This window comes from Xyrauchen texanus, chromosome 18, assembly GCF_025860055.1.
Source record: "Xyrauchen texanus isolate HMW12.3.18 chromosome 18, RBS_HiC_50CHRs, whole genome shotgun sequence".
NCBI lineage: Eukaryota > Metazoa > Chordata > Actinopteri > Cypriniformes > Catostomidae > Xyrauchen > Xyrauchen texanus.
Genome location: NC_068293.1, coordinates 37712133 through 37731832, shown reverse-complemented (window position 1 = coordinate 37731832; position 19700 = coordinate 37712133). Strand labels below are relative to the sequence as shown.

Here is a 19700-nt window from a genome sequence, read left to right as displayed (position 1 = left end):
TTTAAAATGCAGTTGGTTCACGCCTTCTCTTCACTAGACGGTGTCCGCTCTGTCTCTCTCTCTCTCTCTGTGTGTGTGTGTGTGTGGACACGCTGCCTGAGCCCCGCCTCCGACACAGAGTGCAGACAAGATGACAGAGGCAGCGCGATCAACTAAAATGTTGGTGACATTCATTTTAATGTAAAAATGAATCTGATTATTATTTTTAATAATAAAACAAATGATCAGTTGCAATATATCGCGGCACCAAAAATGATCGCGCTCATTTCCATATATCGTGCGATAAGTCGATATATTGACTATCGCTATACGACAGCTCTAGTCCGACAACCCTAAAACAACATCATACTCGGAAGTTTTGATACGTTAGCATCGATCAGCCCATCCCTACTTTCTTTAGACATATGTTTCATGTGTTGGTTTTAAGAAAGACTCGGAGTACTCATAAAACTCACAGAACGAAATATGCGTCACACTTTACTGCGTTCTCAACAACATGTAAGTCTTCTTCATAACGTTAAAACAACGAGAATACAGAAAATAGGCTTAGAACTCCACCTAGTGGTTATATTATAGAATTAAAGGAGAAATTACATGAGACAGCTTTATAACTTAAATGGCTTTAACTGAAATAGACTAAGGTTTAATATAACTATTCTGATAAGTGAATATTTCCAACATCATGTTTGTGTTATCCGTTTCTGTAAGTTTTTGTGACGTGTTTCAGAAAGATAATCGCTTAGACAGAGCGATAGTTTATTTTCATCTTAACCGGACATCACAGTTGATCACTGAAATAATTCATAATTCAATATATTGATACCCGATTTCTTTATCAACTGTTTGTTCAATTGAGACATAAGGGGTGATTTCAAAGCATTTTGAAAGTGACACACTTCCTTCTGCCAGTTGGTGGCGCTATAACTTTGACTCACAGTAGTCACATCCATGTGACACACTGCTGAAGTTTCATCGAGATCAGTTAATGTATGCAAAAGTTATAACACACTTCCTTGCTTTTATGCTTCCTTTGTGTGCTTTTTGGAGCTTCAAAGTTCATTTGCAATGTGTTCCACATTCAAACCAAAATATCTGACTTTCTGTTGGTCTGTTTGTTCACTTGAGACATAAGAGGGTGATTTCAAAGCATTTTGAAAGTGACACACTTCCTTCTGCCAGTTGGTGGCGCTATAACTTTGACTCACAATAGTCACATCCATGTGACACTACTGAAGTTTCATCGAGATCAGTTAATGTATGCAGAAGTTATAACACACTTCCTTGCTATTTGCTCCCATTATATGCTACCTTTATGGGGTTTTTGGAGCTTCAAAGTTTCCTTTGCAATGTGTTCCACATACAAACAAAAATATCTGACTTTCTGTTGGTCTGAGCTAATGACTGTAAATTAGAAAGTTGTCCGGCTCGATGAGAACAATATAATTCCTGAGTTTTGTGACTCTAGGTCGAAGTATAAAACCAATACCCCACTTTTGTCAACAGGTGGCGCTACTGAGCCCCTGCACCACGCATCAAAAAAGAATATTCAAGTTTGAAGCGCTGCCACGACCACAGTATTTAAGATATCAATAATCCTTTCACACGTCTACATCTGCCGTGTGTTTACATTATACACATAAAGTTTTAAGTAAATCGGGTAAAAATAAGAGTGTGATTTCAAAGCATTTTGAAAGTGACACACTTCCTTCTGCCAGTTGGTGGCGCTATAACTTTGACTCACAATAGTCACATCCATGCGATCGGCCTCTTCCAGCGATCACACTGCTGCGGTTTCATCGAGATCAATTAATGTATGCAGAAGTTATAACACATTTCCTGTTTCACTTTTCACGCCATAATTTCGTTTCCTCGCCACGGCCAAACCGTTCGAGATATCAAAAATCCGCTGTCAATTTTTCATCCTCAGTGTCTTGACTTCATGCTGACCGAGTTTCGTGGCGATTGGTGGAATTCTCTAGGAGGAGTATTTCACATTCCATTGCATGCGTTTTCCAAAGAACCCTAAATAGACGATTTCCTGTTGGGCTGAGGTAAAAAGTAAAAGTATGAAGGATATATGAAACGATGAGATCTATATGTGTACCGAGTTTCATATTATTACATGCAAGCGTGTTTGATTTATGGACCAAGTTTTCGGACCCTGTTCCAGGGGGCGCCGTCGAGCCCCCCTGCCACGCCCCGGTACCAGCTTCAGCCCGGCCCTAATGGCCGCGGGTTCTGACCCGTGTGCAAAGTTTCAAGAGTTTTCGAGCACGTTAAGAGCCCCAAAAGTGCCCCAATAGTCGTAAAAAAAATAATAATCATAGTCATCCTAACGAAAACAATAGGGCCTTGCCTTTTCAAGGCTTGGTCCCTAATAATAATAATAATCCTAACGAAAACAATAGGGTCCTACGCACTTTGTGCTTGGGCCTTAATAATTCTAACGAAAACAATAGGGCCTTGCCTTTTCAAGGCTTGGGCCCTAATAATAATAATAATAATAATCCTAACGAAAACAATAGGGTCCTACGCACTTTGTGCTTGGGCCCTAATAATAATAATAATAATAATAATAATAATAATCCTAACGAAAACAATAGGGTCCTACGCACTTTGTGCTTGGGCCCTAATTATTTGTTAAATGTGTTTCCATCATAGTTTATGTGCATTTTGGAGATTTGTTTTGGCGTCTTAGTGTTTCCTGTCAACAGTTTTTATGCAATATCCCTAAATGCACATAAAAATGCATGAATGGAAATCCAGCTACTGATTTAATCCAGTATTGGTGTTGGAATACATTAAGCCAGTCTGTCAGCTTTTATCTCAGCACACTTCTTTTGTAATTGAACTTGACAAATCGGAAGATTTACCACCACATTTGTATTTGTCACTCTTTCTCTGTTTGACAAATTGCTTTTAAAACTTTTTATAATTGTTTTTATCCTCTTTGTTTTCACTTTCTAAGTGGCTTAAGGGAGTAGTTCACCCAATAAATAAAACATTTCTGTTGTTTACTCGCATATATAACTCCTTTAACTTCTTAATCTGTGGTTAGAGACTGCCATCCTCAGTCACCATTCACTCTCATTGTGTGGGCATTCTGTCTAACATCTTTTGTTTTCAATGGAAGAAAAAGTCATATGGGTTTGGCACAACATAAGGATGATTAACGATAACATAATTTTAATTTTTGAGTGAACTGTACTTTTAAACCTCTATGATTTCTCTCCTCAATGTTGTTTTTCTTGTCGTCTCACAGGACATGAGTTGTTGTCAGAGCTTCAGCAGAGGCGGTTCAATGGTTCAGAGGGTGGAGGAGGAGGAGGTGGTGGTACGGCCTGGTCACCAATGGACGATGAGCTGCTTGCTCAGCCTCAGGTCATGAAGCTCCTGGACTCTCTGCGGGAGCAGTACACCAAATATCAAGAAGTTTGTAGACAGCGCAGCAAACGCTCGCAGCTAGAGGAAATCCAGACCAAGGTCATGCAGGTAAAACCCTGAGACGGACTTAATGATGGAAGAGTTGTTGTGCTCAAGAAGATCTCACAAGTATTTGATATGCTGTCATATCTTTTTTTTTTTTAATTTTTTTTTTATATTATTATTACCGGTATTGAGTTGGGTCATTATTATGATTAGATGTAGTTTATAACCAAAGCATTTTCCCCTAATGGGATAAATACAGTAGAGTGCAACAGTCTGTTCCTGAAAGTAAAAATCCCATTAATTTCCATTGGTGGATCGATATGTAACGATCATTTATAAACCTTAAAATGAAAACTTGCTGTCAGCTCTGAGGTTGTAATGATGGTATATGTTTCTGTGAACTTATCAATTCATGTTAATTTAACTTCCTTTAAATCAAAGTTTGTAATGTTGTTATTCACATCGGAGCTGGTTGGTTTAGTTCATGGCTTAGAACTACATTTTATGAAGACTTCTATGAAATACCTTGGGGGGGGGGGTTTACGGGATAAACCCTTCCGAAACCAGGACTACAAAAGGTTTAGACAATGGCTGCACAATTAGCTAAAAGAGAAAGGGATTATTTTGTCAAATATTTCAATTACACTTCCTTTAAAACCCAAACTCAGACCTTGATAAGTTAATCTGAAAGTGTTTTGAGTAAAAACATAACCAGTACTTCTTGCATTCCTGTTGTTACACTGTAACATTGCAGACATAACCTTTTGAAAGTTGGTTGGCAGTACCATATTTGTGAATATACTGTATAGGGTCATACCAAGAATAGTTGGTCTAGCTAGTTTTTAGAAGCTTGATACGACAAAATTGTGGCACTGGTATGTCGTGTAACATAAATTTACGGTGGCATAAACACAGTCCTCTGGGCTTCTGAAGTGAAGTACCTCTGCTGTAGACTGTAATTTCCCCCAAGCAGTGAAAAGTGAACTTTTCCTAGAAACTTATTTTAATTATACGTAATCATTTAGCTTTGAGGGGTTCTGCCAAATTTGTTTTAGAAATATCTCTTTGCACAGTCATCTTTCCAGCATTTTCTCGACCATAGAAAAATATTTAAAAATGGCTATTTCCAGGTCTGGAAAAAGTAATGGGAAATTCTTTAGGGACTATTCTTTTTTTCTAGTTATGTTCTGCTCTGAAATATTGAATTGGCTAGAAAGTACTCTTTGTGTGTGCAATGTCTATAAAAAAAAGTCTGTTTGCAAGTTGTTCCATTAGTAAATACTGGACAAGTATTGGAAACGTTTTGAATGGGAACCCTGTCTTTCACAGACCAACCACATGATGTTATGTAATGTGAGGCTGTTTGAATTTAATTTGTGAATTGTTTGTACTTCTAAATTAGTAAAAGACCGATTTATATTGGTTTTACTAATTACTGGTTATTTGTAAAAAATCGAGTATTGACATAGCGAGTATTGACGATGACTACCAACCCTGGAGTAGCGATTTTGAATCCAGGGCGTGCTGAGTGACTCCAGCCAGGTTTCCTAAGCAACCATATTGGCCCGGTTGCTAGGGAGTGTAGAGTCACATGGGTTAACCTCCTTGAGGTCGCCATAATGTGTGGTTCTCGGTGGGGCGCATGGTGAGTTGTGCGTGGATGCCATGGAGAATAGCGTGGTTACGTCTCCGCGTAACACGCTCAACAAGCCACATAATAAAACGAGCGGATTGACGGTTTCAGACGCAGAGACAACTGAGATTCATCCTCCGCCACCCAGATTGAGTCACTACGCCCCCACGAGGACTTGGAGCACATTGGGTATTGGGCATTGCAAATTGGGGAGAAAAAAAAAATCTATTCATCCGTGTTCCTCTGTGGGCGCTGCTGAAGGATTCTATCTTACCTATTCAAACTTGGTTCTACAGTATAACAGTGGCTTCTAGAGGTAAAATAAAAACAATCACTGACTGACAATACTCATCCATATTTTTATCCTCACATAAATGGTTTGGTTATTTTGAATAGAAACATTAAGTATTCTAAATTGAAATGAGGACATGAAAAGAAACATTTCACTATATGGAAACATGTCCCATCAGCACATTCATCTTTTTGGAGAAATATGCATAAACCAAATCCTTAATCTTGTGAATATGTAGGCTATAAAAAGCTTAATTTGGTAAATACCTAAATATAGTCCATTATAACAGAGCCATGTCTCCATCATTTTAAAATAAGAGTCCTGAAATAAGTACCAGTATGTGTATTTCAGGCTTGGTCATAGTTTCACGTTATGCTCAATCTTTTTCTTTTTTTTTCTGGTTATTATTGAGATTTTGGTTGGACAATAAACTGCATCTGGGATTTTATTCATTTTGGACACTTGTAGCCTCAATGTCTGTATCAGTCATAGTAAGGAAAGACTAAGAAAGTGTTAGTGCATTCTGTAAATCGATTTAAAATCTATCAGCCGATTAATTGGTAATTATCGGTATCTTCACCAGAAGTGTCAATTCAGACTCTTACTCTGGCGAATCATCTGCCAATGCAGCAGTTTTTGGTTTTGTATGTTCTCCATCATCGAATATTTAAGTCTTACAGAGAGGTTGCTGGCTTCCACAAACAGGATTTGTGTTGTGTTTTCTCTTGGAAATGGTGCTGTGCCATCTTCTTGGAAGGATTAAGACAAACTCGCAAAGAATTCCCACCAAGATTAAGCACTATTACCATAGCGAATCAGTGGTCTCTGCTTAAGGGGTGTTCACACATACATTGATTTAAAATACTGGAGGTCAAAGAGTCTCTGTGCTGTTGGTTTCTAGTAGGCGTTCCTACTCAACTACATTATCCAACTGTATCGCGGGGGCAAATTGCATGAGCTTCAGTGTTTGCGTGCTCAATGTTGGCCGCATTACGTCAAACAAATGTTCCTAAAGTTCAACTCTGATAGAGTGTGTCATATCGTCAATGGTCGCTATTGCTCATAATGCAGAAAATAGGCAAGTATAATTAAAAATAACCGAAGTCACATTTGCTTTTGTTGATTATGTCTTCATTCATGTCAATTTAATTCATATCAGGCAATTCGATTAATGAAGAACAAAATAGCCTAAAAAGCGCAACTCTGAAAAGCGCCATTTCTCAGTGCGGCCCAACACGGTTTAGACTCTGTACTGAATAAAGAGAAGCAAACCTCACAAGAGATCGAAAAAGATCCTGGAGATTCACTCTATCATGGATAATCTGGGTCTCTATTGCACATTTGGTGTCGTTTCATTTGCGTTCCAATTATGACATTGAGCCTGTTTACTGTACATGCACACAATACGCTTATTACTCCCAAATCAGCTCATTTAAAAATCAGACAAAGCAAGAAATCCATGTTTACATGACATTTGAAATAATAGTGTTATTCTCTGCTGTTGAAGTCAAACCGTGACGAGGCATACGCACAACACTTGCACATTGGATTAGCAGGGATGAATGCCTTTGATTTAACATGCAACGCAAAAGCAACCCAATAGTGTCGATCGGTTTATTCTTAAATTCGGTTTATGGTCGTAAGTAGTTATGCGCACACATGTTGTCGGTTTATTCAGCATAATCGGTATAAGAACGTGCATGTAAACATGCTCATTTTGATGCATTGCGACATATTTAATCTTGACGTATATATCGCAAATGTGTACTGTATCACAAAGAAGTTCATTGGATGTTCATTTAAAGGCATATTGGTAAGTATGTCAAGATTGCATTTTAATAATGTTAGATAAGTGAAATAAAATCTTACAATTATGTTATAAATTTTAAATATCACTTTATTTTACAGTACTGTTCTACTTTTACATACTACATAATTACAACAGCTATAGTAATTATTAGGTTCTAAACCTAGGGCTGTCATGATTATGAAATTTGGCGGAAGATTAATTGTCGAACAAATAATTGCGCTTATGAAGATTAATTGTCTGTTTTAGACTGCAACAATTAATTGTCTCGTTAAGGACTTTCTCAATTAATTGTCATAAATTGTCATATTTTTTAAGGTGTGGTTTTTTCTGCATATGTGCTTGATAATAGGAATACACTATGATTTCCTTTTTAAGGCTTTAAAAACTTAAGAATGAATGAAAATATTGTTTTGCATATCAAAATATTTAAAATATGTCTCTGGTCAACTTTAGTTTTGGTCAATTGAAAATTTACACTTGTTTTTTTAACTAATATATTTTACAATTTTTTAAATGTAAAATTAAAATATATTTTTTAATTATAATAATATGAATGTAAAATGTATATGACATTTTATAAAATAAAGCAATAGTAAAATATTTCTTTCCTAATTTCTTCACTTTCACTCATTATTGAAATTAAACCCAATACTCTCAAGCCCTTGTTTGTCATGAAGCAAAACATTTGAGATTTCGTTTCAGCATTTTATCACACCACTGAAATAAAGTCTTCATCTCCTCTTTGTCGCTGCGTGTCATTAACAGTGCATGTATGAACCAGGAACATTTGCCATTACACGATCATTAAAGTGAAAACGGAGCGCTTTGCGTTCACTATCAAAAGTAATATTTGTTCGTTTATATTTTCGCAGGAGTTTGGCTCAAGCCTCTGCTGACAGCGTGCGCATCAGGGGCTTCACGTGCGCTTCAGGACAGAGCTGGTTGACCTCCGCAGTACGACTCAGTGATGCTCGGAGTTCAACTGAATGACACACAAACGGGCCATTCAAAGCATTTATACAGTATATTCACTTAAAATTCTCTTATTTAGCAAATAAAATGTTATTGGAATTTGAATACTCAATAATCGATCAGATGGTTATTTAATAATCGCTACAGGCCTACTTAAACCTAACCATAACCTTAACCCATATTAAGTACATGTAGTTACCTAATATTACTCAGTACTTTCTTGGGCAAATTCAGTTTAAGAATACTGAAGGTACACATACTGTAAAATAAAGTGCAACCAAATCTTTCTTCAAGTGGTCTGTGGATCCTCTTTAGACAGTCTGTGGTGATACCAGCCCTACTTGGGAGTAAATGTTCTAACGGAGTAAGCATTCTCATATTGTGCAACATTTTTACACTCATTCTGTTGGATTATCAAGCTTTTAAACTTTAGCTTGAGGAATATTGAAATGTCACCATCTGGGGTGATTGTGGGAATAGAAGGTGTGTATCCTATGATGACACTCTTAGACACTGTCAGACTTCATAAAATGTCTGTTTCCATGGTGATGAGGATGTAGAGAGGTTCACATTGTGTGTGTGTGTGTGTGTGTGTGTGTGTGTGTGTGTGTGTGTGTGTGTGTGTGTGTGTGTGTGTGTGTGTGTGTGTGTGTGTGTGTGCGCGCGGACGCGCCGTGTGTGTTGGAAAAGAAGTTTGGCCTACTTCTGTGAAGATTTTACAGAAGGGTTGGGGTGGTGGAGTCATTTATAAGCCACATTGCCTGAAACTGTTGGAGACAGTTTGAAGCTAAGCAGTGATTCTTAAACAGGAATTCAGTCACCTTTGCATTAGACAAATTAAAGACGAGGCATGTTCTGCTGCTGCTGCTCTGTTTTACGTTTCACAGTCGAGGATAAATTTAATTTGTCTGCTGATTCAGTTGTAATTCCCACTTACGTAAACTCTCAGCCGGCAAATTCAGACTGAACATCCGTATCCAGCTGGACCTTTTCTAATTAAAGGAATAGTTTACCCTCAAATGAGAATTCATTTACTCACCTTCATATCATTCCAAATGGTGCTTTCCTTTTTTCGTGGAACACTAGGGAGAAATTTTGAAGAAATCTTCATGCAGCTCTTTTCCATTCATAGTAACCATGGTTGTTAATCTGAAAAAAAGGATCACCGGAGCAGTTCATATGGCTTAGTAAATTTTGTTACTGACTACTAAAAAAGATACAAATTTGGCAGCAGGTTGCGCCATGTTTTGCGTTAATGCATACAGGTTTGGAACAGGTGAGAAAATAATGACAATTCTCATTGCAACCTACTTCAATTGCATTCTTTGGTACACGTAAATGTCTAATTAAGTAAATGCTTAATTTGAGCTCCCTTCTACCTATTCCTGTCATTAGTTAATTAGATTTTCTCTCTGTTCCTCCTGATTTGATTATTTTTTATTAGAGTCTGTTGAGTGGCTTGCAGACAACTGTGGTAGTGTGTCAGAAATTAAAGTTTTTTTTGTCTGTGTGTTGTGTTTGAGAAGGTTGTGAATTGGCTGGAGGGCCCCGGCACAGAGCAGCTCCGCACACAGTGGGGGATTGGAGACTCGATCCGTGCATCTCATACATTACAGCAGAAGCACGAGGACATCGAGAGTCAGCACAGCGTAAGTACAGCCTTAATCTCTTCTCCAACCAGTCTATACATCCCATTGGAAACACACAAGCCAGACACAAAATCCCACTATAGAGAACTCCTAAAGGAATCTTAACTCTCAAAGATGAAAATTCTGTCATCATTAAGTCACCCTTATGTTGTACCAAATCTGTATGACTTTCTTTCATCTGTAAGAATGGAGATGTTTGACAGAATGTTAGCCTCAGTCACCATTCACTTGCATTGCATTTTTTTTTTCCATATAATGGAAGTACATGGTGACTGAGACTAACATTCTGCCTAACATCTCCTTATGTGTTCCATGGAAGAAAGTCATAAGGGTTTGGAACAATATGAGGATCAGTAAATGACAGAATTAGCATTTTTGGGTGTACCGATCCTTTAAATGCTGTGATTTCTGCTGCTTTGCCTTTAAAGGGGTCATTGATTTGTCAGATCACAGGAAGGGCTGAAGACTTCATGCCAATAAGTGGCAGTAATGGAGAATTTTACTGGAGGGAGTCCTTCTGCTACATTTATGCTACTTATTATGCTAACTTTGTTTCTACTTCCTCAAATATAATGTATTGTTAATAAAAACAGTTAAATAGATTTTATTAAGTCATAGCTTTGTTATGTTTACAATATTGCTAATATGTTTCTGATATGGTAGTCACTGTAACGTTTTGGTTTTGTTACAGGGAAGGTGTTGTATTGGTTGTTGCGGTTAGGAATGGTAATTTTAACAATTCTTCTTCCGACTCTATTTAATGGTTCAGGTTCCTCAGTGATTCCATTTACTACTACTAATACGTTTGAGAAAGCTATAGGAATTGGTCCTTCTAAATATATGCTTTTTTGTACACTCTTTTGGTAACACACTGTACTTAAAAAGGTACTTTAAAGCTGAAGTGTGAAATGTCTGTGCAACTAGCATCACCAAACTGAATTGCAAAATTGATCACTGTTTTAAACAGATTCTATAAACTCCTGCCGTCTTTCATTGGTTATACAAGCAGATAGTCCCGCCCCAAACTCACGCCATTGGTTGAGTCACAGTTTGGTTTAACAGTTCATTCAAATAACAGAGGAATGTTCTGAAAGTGCCACAATGTACTTTTAGGTGAAATCAACCAGTAAATGTCTTGCTTATTGTTGAATCTGCATAATGGAATAAGAGCAAGAATTTGAACATAGACAAAATTAAACATCATTTTTACAAAACAAAAAACATTGTTTACATTCAAAAAGCCTTTTGAATATGTATCTTTGTCTATACACACAATTGAAAGATTTGAAGAAGATATTTTGGGTATTATTTCACACACAAATTTTTATTTAAAATGTTTTGCTGTGCCGTGCTGATGCAGATTGAGATTTCAATGCAGTCTTGTGTCCACATCAGTGTAAGAATGCACATGTGTAGTAATTGTCAACAGAACAACATGAAAATATTGTTTAATAATTAAAATATTTCTTTTAAAATAGCAACCAGTTCTGATTTATCCCGGTTCTTGTTTCTCAACCTGTCTATGACTTAACAGTTTTATGCTTTGTTGCTCAGCGACCTCTTTGTCATGTTGAATCAGGAGTCAGGAATTGATCCAATTATAGACATGGTTCAAACTGCAGGTTGTATGTGAAAATGCTTTTGTGTGGTCACCGTGCAAAGTGTTGCTATAGTCGCGGGCTCTCTTGGAAGTGGATGATGGTCTATCCAGTTACCAGTTATTTTAAAATGCAGTAAATGGGGATTTGGGGGGTCATCTATATAGATTTTTAGATTTTCTTGAGATTGTGAGTAGTGCTTGGCCTTTGCAAAATTGGTTACATGCTAAGGTTTTGTGGGTGGTTGCTAGGATGTTTAGGATAGCACACACTATTCTGTTTCAATACAATGGAAGTTGATTGGGACCAGGGACAGTGGTGGTCAACATTGATTTTCATTGAAAGGACTGTACATTAACAGCTATGTCATGCTGTTTGCTGCAGGAATGGTTTGCTGTTTACGTAGAGCTGAATCAGCAGATTGCAGCACTGCTGAGCGCAGGAGATGAAGAGGACCTGGTGGAACTCAAGGGTCTTCAGCAACAGCTTAGTGACGTCTGCTACCGTCAGGCCAGCCAATTAGAGTTCAGACAGAATGTCCTGCAGTCTGCACATGAGTTCCACATGACAGCCCAAGACGTAAGCTTCTGTATGATCATATGATATAACTGTACCTTTATGGAATCTGCACCCACAGAATTCCTCTGAAAGCTCTGCAGATCTCCAGAATTTTTGGCTAATTTGATGACTCTAAACAGACTTGAGAGTACTGATTAAATGTACAGAGTCAACATTAAATAAGAAATTAAACTATTTACTTTCTTAATGCATACTATCCAAAATAAAAAGATTTGGTTTGTGCACATTTCCACACACACAATTTGTTTTTTTTTGTCTTTTTTACAGTTTTTAACAGGTAAGATGTTAGTAAATAAGTTTACTCACCTGATTTATATGATGGGGTACAGTGGGGCTAAAGGCACCCCAATGGAAAAAACCTATTGAATAACATTTTCTCTTAAAACATTAGGCGGCAGAAAGAATTATTACGGCACAATTCTAATCCCCTGTAACACCACAACAAATTGTTTGACATTAGTGAAATGGATTTATTGCAATTGACATGCAAAGTGGGCCCATTTTGACTTGGAAAAGGCAATAGAGATTCATATGTGAAATAGACATTGTACACTGTTGATTTTCTAAATTGTACACTGTTGAATTTCTACAAGCAGAATAAATCAGAAATTGTTGTAATATAGTTTAGATGTTATAAAGTGGCAAAAGTGAATGTAATATATGTAACATTAGACATGAAGAAATGTTTGTAATACTTTAAAAATTAAGTTACTCTATTAATATTCAGTATAATGTTTTTTTTCCTGTCATTATAAACTTTGGGAACACAGTAAAACAGATTTTTTGCCAACTTTTCTGCCGTTGTACACTAATCAAGAACATGTACATTTTAAATGAATTACGGGTCAAAAATTACCCAAACTACAAAAGATAGGTTGCAGTTTCTTAACACAGTAGATGGGTTAAATCCTTTCAACATAATTCAACAGACTTCCCCCACAATGAGAGCTGAAAATATTACAAAGTTGCGCAGATAATGTGTTGGCCTAAATATAACTTATAACTAAAGTATTGTAGATTATCTAATCAGTCTTGAGGTACCCATTACTATAAGTATGAATATAAAGATTGTTTTCTCTATTGCCACTTTGTATGTTCTTGTTTCAGTTGTCTCAGCAGTTGGATGGGCTTCTGGGCTTGCTCTGTGCGGACGTTACCCCTGCAGATGGAGCTGCAATCCAGCAAACTCTTAAACATCTGGAGGAAAAGCTCAAGAGCGTAGGTTAGGAAGACCTGTTCTCCTACTCATACACTCATATGTTTGTTAAGACCAGAACTTTTGGTGTTTATTTATTAGTCTTGTTTAGCCAGACTTTTGATTTGCAGCGTAAAGTTGGGTCCAGATTACATTTTATGTTGGCCAAGAACAAAAACAAACTGTGTGTGTGTGTGTGTGTGTGTGTGTGTGTGTGTGTGTGTGTGTGTGTGTGTGTGTGTGTGTGTGTGTGTGTGTGTGTGTGTGTGTGTGTGTGTGTGTGTGTGTATATATAATTATATGCAACTTTCTGCATTGTCCCCTGCTCTAGCTTTTGTAATATTCTGATAGTGCAACTATAGTTTGTCTTTAATGATAAATTGCCTGTGATTGTTCCTCATTTGTAATTCACTTTGGATAAAACCATATATTAATTCTATCTAAAAGAGAAGTACAACATAGATGTCTGAGAACTGCCTCAGTGCTTTTTTCTGTCTATTCAGCTCCTCTCTCTTTTTTTCCAGAGGGTGCCTTGCAAAACTTGAGAGAAAAAGGCCAAGTGCTGCTTGACCAAATGTCTACCCAGACTTCCTGGTCATACGGGAAGGATGTAGCCACTGAAAACAAAGAAAATATCGACCACGTTCACAGCGTCATGGAGGACATGCAGCTCCGCAAACAGAGGTTTTGATCTTTCTTGCTGTATTGATAAAGTCATGAACACTACACATCTGGTAATGATTGTGCACCATTCACATCTGAATTGAAAATGGCTTTTAAATTACAGTTCAATTCTTGAATTTGAATTGAGGTAGCATACAGGATACAGTTCTTTTTTGTATTATTATTTAAAGAAGTAGAATTAAAACAAAATGAAATTCAAAGAAATGTATATGAATGCTCAAAGTGTAGTTTTTTAATAATACATTCAAATTTATTTTATAAAATGCCTAAAAAAAGAATAACACACAACATGTGGGGTATTTCCAGAAGCATTGGATGTAATTCAATGTCTGAAATGGTACCAATAGATATTTCTTTTTATTTATACTTTGTCATTCTATTAACAAATTTGACTTTCATTTAATGGACTATGATGGAAAACACTTCACTTCCCAGCATGCTCTAATTTACCCCAAATTTTGAATGTAATGTTTATTTTCAAATTTTTTGGTGCTGTATTGCAAAAGTAAGATCTGTAGTGATGGCTGCTGATAGTTTTGACAGAATGAAAAAAAACTTAAGAGTGAAATTATTGTTTGTAATCAGTTGAAAAAAAAAAAAACACATATTCTCCATAACTGGCAATAAATGGGTATTGTCAAAATTAATCTTGCGGCAAAACTTGTACTAGTGAAATTCTTGTTTTGAATGTGTTGAATTGTTTTGAATTGCAATTCTGTAAATTGTAGTTTCCCTGTAATTTGAATTAACTTTCCTACTCAACCTCCTGTTGGGGCATAGCCAATTCAGGTCAAATTCCAACTCATGAATTGAAAGAGGCCCAGTTTGCATATTCAGATTTTTGCCCTAAACTGCTTCACTTGTAGCAAGTGTTGGAGAACAGCGTCTGACGTGTTGGCTTGTATTTTGCAGGTGTGAGGACATGGTTGATGTGAGGAGACTGAAGATGCTGCAGATGGTTCAGCTCTTTAAGTGTGAGGAGGATGCTTCACAGGTCAGAGTCTTAAAATTCAAATGGAGAAACTCTTTGAAGTGGGTCTGTAGTTCCTGAGGGGTTGTAACAGCTGTATTTCCATATCTTCATAGGCAGTGGAGTGGTTAGGAGAGCTGCTCGACGCTCTCTTGAAGACCCATATCCGACTTGGTGATGATTCACAGGAAACCAAAGTGCTGCTAGAGAAACACAAGAAGTTTGTGGATGTTGCACAGGTATTTGTAACTCTAAGCTTCTGAATTTCCTCTGCTGGGAATAATATGAATAGACCCAGCTTGAGCGTGTCATCACATTGGATCAAACTGAATCTGTAGTTTAAGATGATGTTTGTAATCATATTGAAATACTTTCTCTTATCCTAATTTAATGTGCTGAGACTGCTACAAGGAAGCCATTTGTTGGTTGATTACTCCGAAAAGTAATAAAACTGAGGGTGTGATGCATTGAACATTGTATTTGTTTGAGTGAGTAGCCTGTCATTGCAATATTGGTGAAATCAATGGCTTGATTTCAGGATGGGACGATCTGTTTGTACCGAACAATAGGGGGAGTGTTCGGAAACTTGTTTAAAAAAAGTCATTATTTTTGCAGTTCTGTTTAATGCTGCTAGTGGTGCTGAATATTCACACTGAAATCTGTATCTATTAGCTTATAGAAATAGTTTACCCCCACAATAAAAATAATCATCATTTACTCACTTATCACTCACTTAATGATTTAAGTCATTATTCACTGAAAATGTTGCAGGCGCATGAGTGTGCTTGAGAGAAGCTTGTTCACTCTGGCTTTGTTTTTTCGAGCCAATGTGAACAAGCTTCTCTCATCTATTGATCATCATTTTCATCATAGATGTTGGATCCTAGATTGTTTAGTAAACTCTGTGTTGTCGGTTGAATCTGTGCTTTCAGAGCACCTATGATTACGGCAGACAGCTACTGCAGGCCACAGTGGTGCTGTGCCAGTCTCTGCGCTGTACCACCCGCTCCTCGGGAGACACACTGCCCAGACTCAACCGTGTGTGGAAGCAGTTCACAGTCACATGTGATGAGAGGCAGCACAGACTGGAGATGGCCAGCGCCTTCCACACTGCTGCTGACAAGGTGTGGACAATTTTGTAAAATAAATGTCATATCACATTCTGTTTTTTTAAAGTTCACCCAAATATTAATGTCACTTCAAACCCATATGATTTTCTTTCTTCCAAGGAACACCGATGGAGAAATTAATGAATTTTCATTTGTGGGTTAACTAATAGCTTTTAATAATGTTGTATGCTAAATGTTGTAATAAAACTCAAAGTTAAAGTTTTACATAAATAATTGTGGTCTGCTTGTTTGCAGCACTAAAGGCGTTTTCACACCTGGCATGTTTGGGGCATTTGTTTCGCAAGCTGATGCGAGTTCTCCCTTTATTCGATTAGTTTGTGTAGAAATGAACGGGGGATTTGGATCCACACCAAAATAATTGGTCTGACTGCGGTGAGAATGCAATAACCAAGCAATATCCCTGTGATAACCATGAGCTTACATGATGGATTTTTGGAGAAGAAATCTAGGTCAGCATGTCAGTGTAATTCATAATCACAATGTGGACTTAGTGCATATAACTGCAATGTGAATATATTTGCACGTTTAATATAAGAGTATATTAATTCCTGAGGCAATTTTGGTTGGACTACTATAATTTCTCTCTGTTGGATAGTGGAAGAACAGACACAGTGTTTGACAGATAAATAACCATCACGTTTATATTTTACATTATTCATTTACCAGACACTTTTATCCTAATCGACGTCTAATTAAAGAATACAACAAAATCAATTCATCCTAAGGAGGAAATAATATGAGAAGGGCTGCAATACAAAGTTCCAAATTTGTTTAGAGAAGCACAAGCAAAGAGGACAGTGCGAGAAAGTGTAAAAGCAAGAATCGAGAAGAAATAAGAAGACAGTGTATTAGCTTGATTGGGTCGAGTGTTCACGGAAGAGATGCGTGTTTAGTTTTTCATAAAGGTTGCAAGAGAATTTGCTGCTCGGGTGTAGCTGAAAATGTCGTTCCACCAGCGTGGAACGGTGCAAGTGAGAGTGACATTTATTTTATGCTTCTATGAGATGGTACCAGAAAGCGCCGCTCTTGTGCGGTCTCTTGGGTTTTACGTTTGCAGCATTTTGGATCATTTACAGAGGTTCGATTGATCATGCAGGAAATGCTGCCAGAAGAGCATTACAGTAGTCCAGTCTTGATATAACAAGAGGCTGGCCAATGTGTTCTATAGCATGCTCAGATTGGAAACATCGGATCTGCCTAATGTTGTATAATGCAAATCTGCTTGATCGGGCTGTCTTTGCGGTGTGGTCCACGAAATTCTGACCATTGGCTCATATCCTTCCAAGTGACGGATAATGTTTATTTGTGGCACAGCCTCTAAATTCGCCTGCATTCTGTGACATTTTTACAGGTATATTGTTTTAACCGGTATATTGGTATATGAGCTAATTCCCAGAACTGCGAACAAACATTCTAACCAATGAGGGGACAGTTTGCACTCATGACATTTATTAAAACAATTTTGGTCCGTTTTGAAATGCTGCCTTGTGAAACTGAACTGAACCAAGGAGAAAATGCTACATTTTGACGCTTTTAGCCTGTTTTGGGCTACAGGTCTGAAAATGGCCTAAATCAATGGTTTATTTTTATTGTCCGTTTACTAAAGTTAATGTTAGAGAATATCTGCCTTTCTGTATTCTTAGCAAAGACAAATTAATGCATTGCTGATACATTTACGAGCATGTTATTTCGTTATCATTAATAATAATATAATCGCATTCTAAGGTTTTAGTGAAAGTAGTCTCAGCCATGTCATTAAATGCTCTGTGATGTGTCTGGGCTCAGCAACTGTAATACACTGCCTAGCTTCACATCGAAAAAGAGCTCTGTAAGATATCAGGCTGTAACTGTTGCAGTGACAGGCTTTTGTGTTTTTGTCCTCAGATTCTGAGAGAGAGCCCTGATTTAGCTGAACTGATTGTGGATGTGGAGGTATATGAAGAGGTGGAGACTGTGGGGAAAGGTCTTCTGGACCGACTCACTGTGCCAGTTATTTTCCCTGATGGGTAAGAGCTCTGAAAACAGGATGCATGTCCAAATTTTTGCCTGATAGTGTTAATATTTATAGGTGAACTGTGTAATTTCTGCAGCACTAGTGTCACCAGACGGAATTGCAGAAATAATTACTTTTTTCACAACATTTTCCCAAACACCCCCCCTGTTTTCATTGGTCAAACAAACAAATAGACCCACCCCAAACTAGCCCCATGTGGTTGAGCCAATGTTGCAATGCTGGGCTGGTTCACTTCACCTCACCTTTAATTGAAATAGCTCCAAACAGACTATAAATGACACTGTTTTAGGTTTTGTTCCTTTGAAATTTGGATTGCTGTATTGTCATGTAGACCATTAATTAGCAATCAATGAGATGAAAATGACTGTGTCATCATTTTCCTCCATTCCCAATTGCCCTAATGCAGGAGCGAGCAGTTCTTTGGCAGCCCGGGTGATATGTCCTCTTCTGCTGAGAGCATCCGTGACAGAATGAAGCTAGTAGAAGAGAAGAGATTCCTACAGGAAGAGACGGAGCAGCGACTGGATGAGGAGGCTCTGGAAGCAGAGCCCAGTGAAAGTTGAGAACGTGACACCATCCTTGGCCCCTTGTATGAAGTAGCTCAGTCGGCAGCAGAACGCCTGATCCTCACGTGACTTCTTTTGGTCCAGGAGAGTCCCTGGTCACCCGCTCTCTCTTGTGCTCCAACTCACCTAACCATCTCAACTTACAGAGCGCAGTTAAAGATAGACTGAGGCTCGCATTGCATTGCTTACGTGGACAGCTCAGTACTAAATTGACCATACTTCTTTGAACTTTCGCCTCCCTATAAAGCTTTACCTTACCTGTTGGCTCTTTCTTGTCCTGTTGGGGTGTCTTGAGCTTGTAATGGTGCTACTAAATCTATAGAATGTACATAAAGCTGCATCTCTACCCCAATTTGTACCTGGTACTCTAGATTTGTAGGCCTTTCCTGATTGACAGTAAGCAATGTATTTTGTATTTTTTTCCATCAATTGTTTTCTGTTGAGAATAACCAACCCTTTCTCTTGTGCCAATATACATCTCCTTTGACCCTGAAATTACATGAGGGGGTGTCAGCAAAAGTACAACTGTCAAAGTTAGCCTTGAAAAAGGATGTGACAGCATGCTAGAAACAAGGGGTAGTTCTGTCATCACCAAGACTTTTTATCTGCTGTGAAACACAAAAGATATATTTGCATTGGAAAAAAAAAGATGCAAAGAAAGTGAACGGTGAGTAAATGATGACAGAGTTTTTATTTCTGGGTAAAGTAATCCTTTAAAATATTGTAGTCCAAGCATAATGGTACAAAAAAGCAAAGCTTTAAGATTCACTGTTCAGAGCTTTTTGACAGTAAAATGTTAAAATAAATTATGTTTCATCTCATAAATGTCGCTCACATGAGGACACTGCTTGCAGTTGGATGCTTGTCATAAAATATTAATTACATATTTATTTTATTTTTTACCTTGCATACCATTTAAATTGTATAATTTTGTGCCATTTTTAAAGGCTATAGTGTATTTTATGGAAATAGAAGTTGTCTAAAATAAATGAAGAAAATGTTCCGTAATAAGATCAGGAGAGGGAAGTTGTCTCATTTGTGACTTGGTAAATCTGGCGGGTTGTTACTGTTTACAGGACTTCTGCTACTGTATGTATGCTTTACATAAACCTGCCTCATAAAGTTCAATGCTGTACAGGAAAATTATAGCACCCCATTCAATAAACATGGGCAATATTA

General features: G+C 37.6%; 1 protein-coding gene across 1 annotated transcript in view; it reads left to right on the top strand.

Moving 5' to 3' along the window:
• Positions 1-19700, top strand: part of LOC127658505 (SEC14 domain and spectrin repeat-containing protein 1-like) — a 51157-nt gene extending 31457 nt beyond the window's left edge. The window contains exons 10-19 of the mRNA XM_052147813.1: positions 3263-3492; positions 9663-9785; positions 11768-11962; positions 13070-13184; positions 13682-13841; positions 14754-14835; positions 14928-15050; positions 15744-15935; positions 17826-17947; positions 18362-19700. Coding sequence (XP_052003773.1) covers positions 3263-3492; positions 9663-9785; positions 11768-11962; positions 13070-13184; positions 13682-13841; positions 14754-14835; positions 14928-15050; positions 15744-15935; positions 17826-17947; positions 18362-18518 — 1499 coding nt within the window. The 3' untranslated portion in view covers positions 18519-19700. The remainder of the gene's footprint in view (positions 1-3262; positions 3493-9662; positions 9786-11767; positions 11963-13069; positions 13185-13681; positions 13842-14753; positions 14836-14927; positions 15051-15743; positions 15936-17825; positions 17948-18361) is intronic.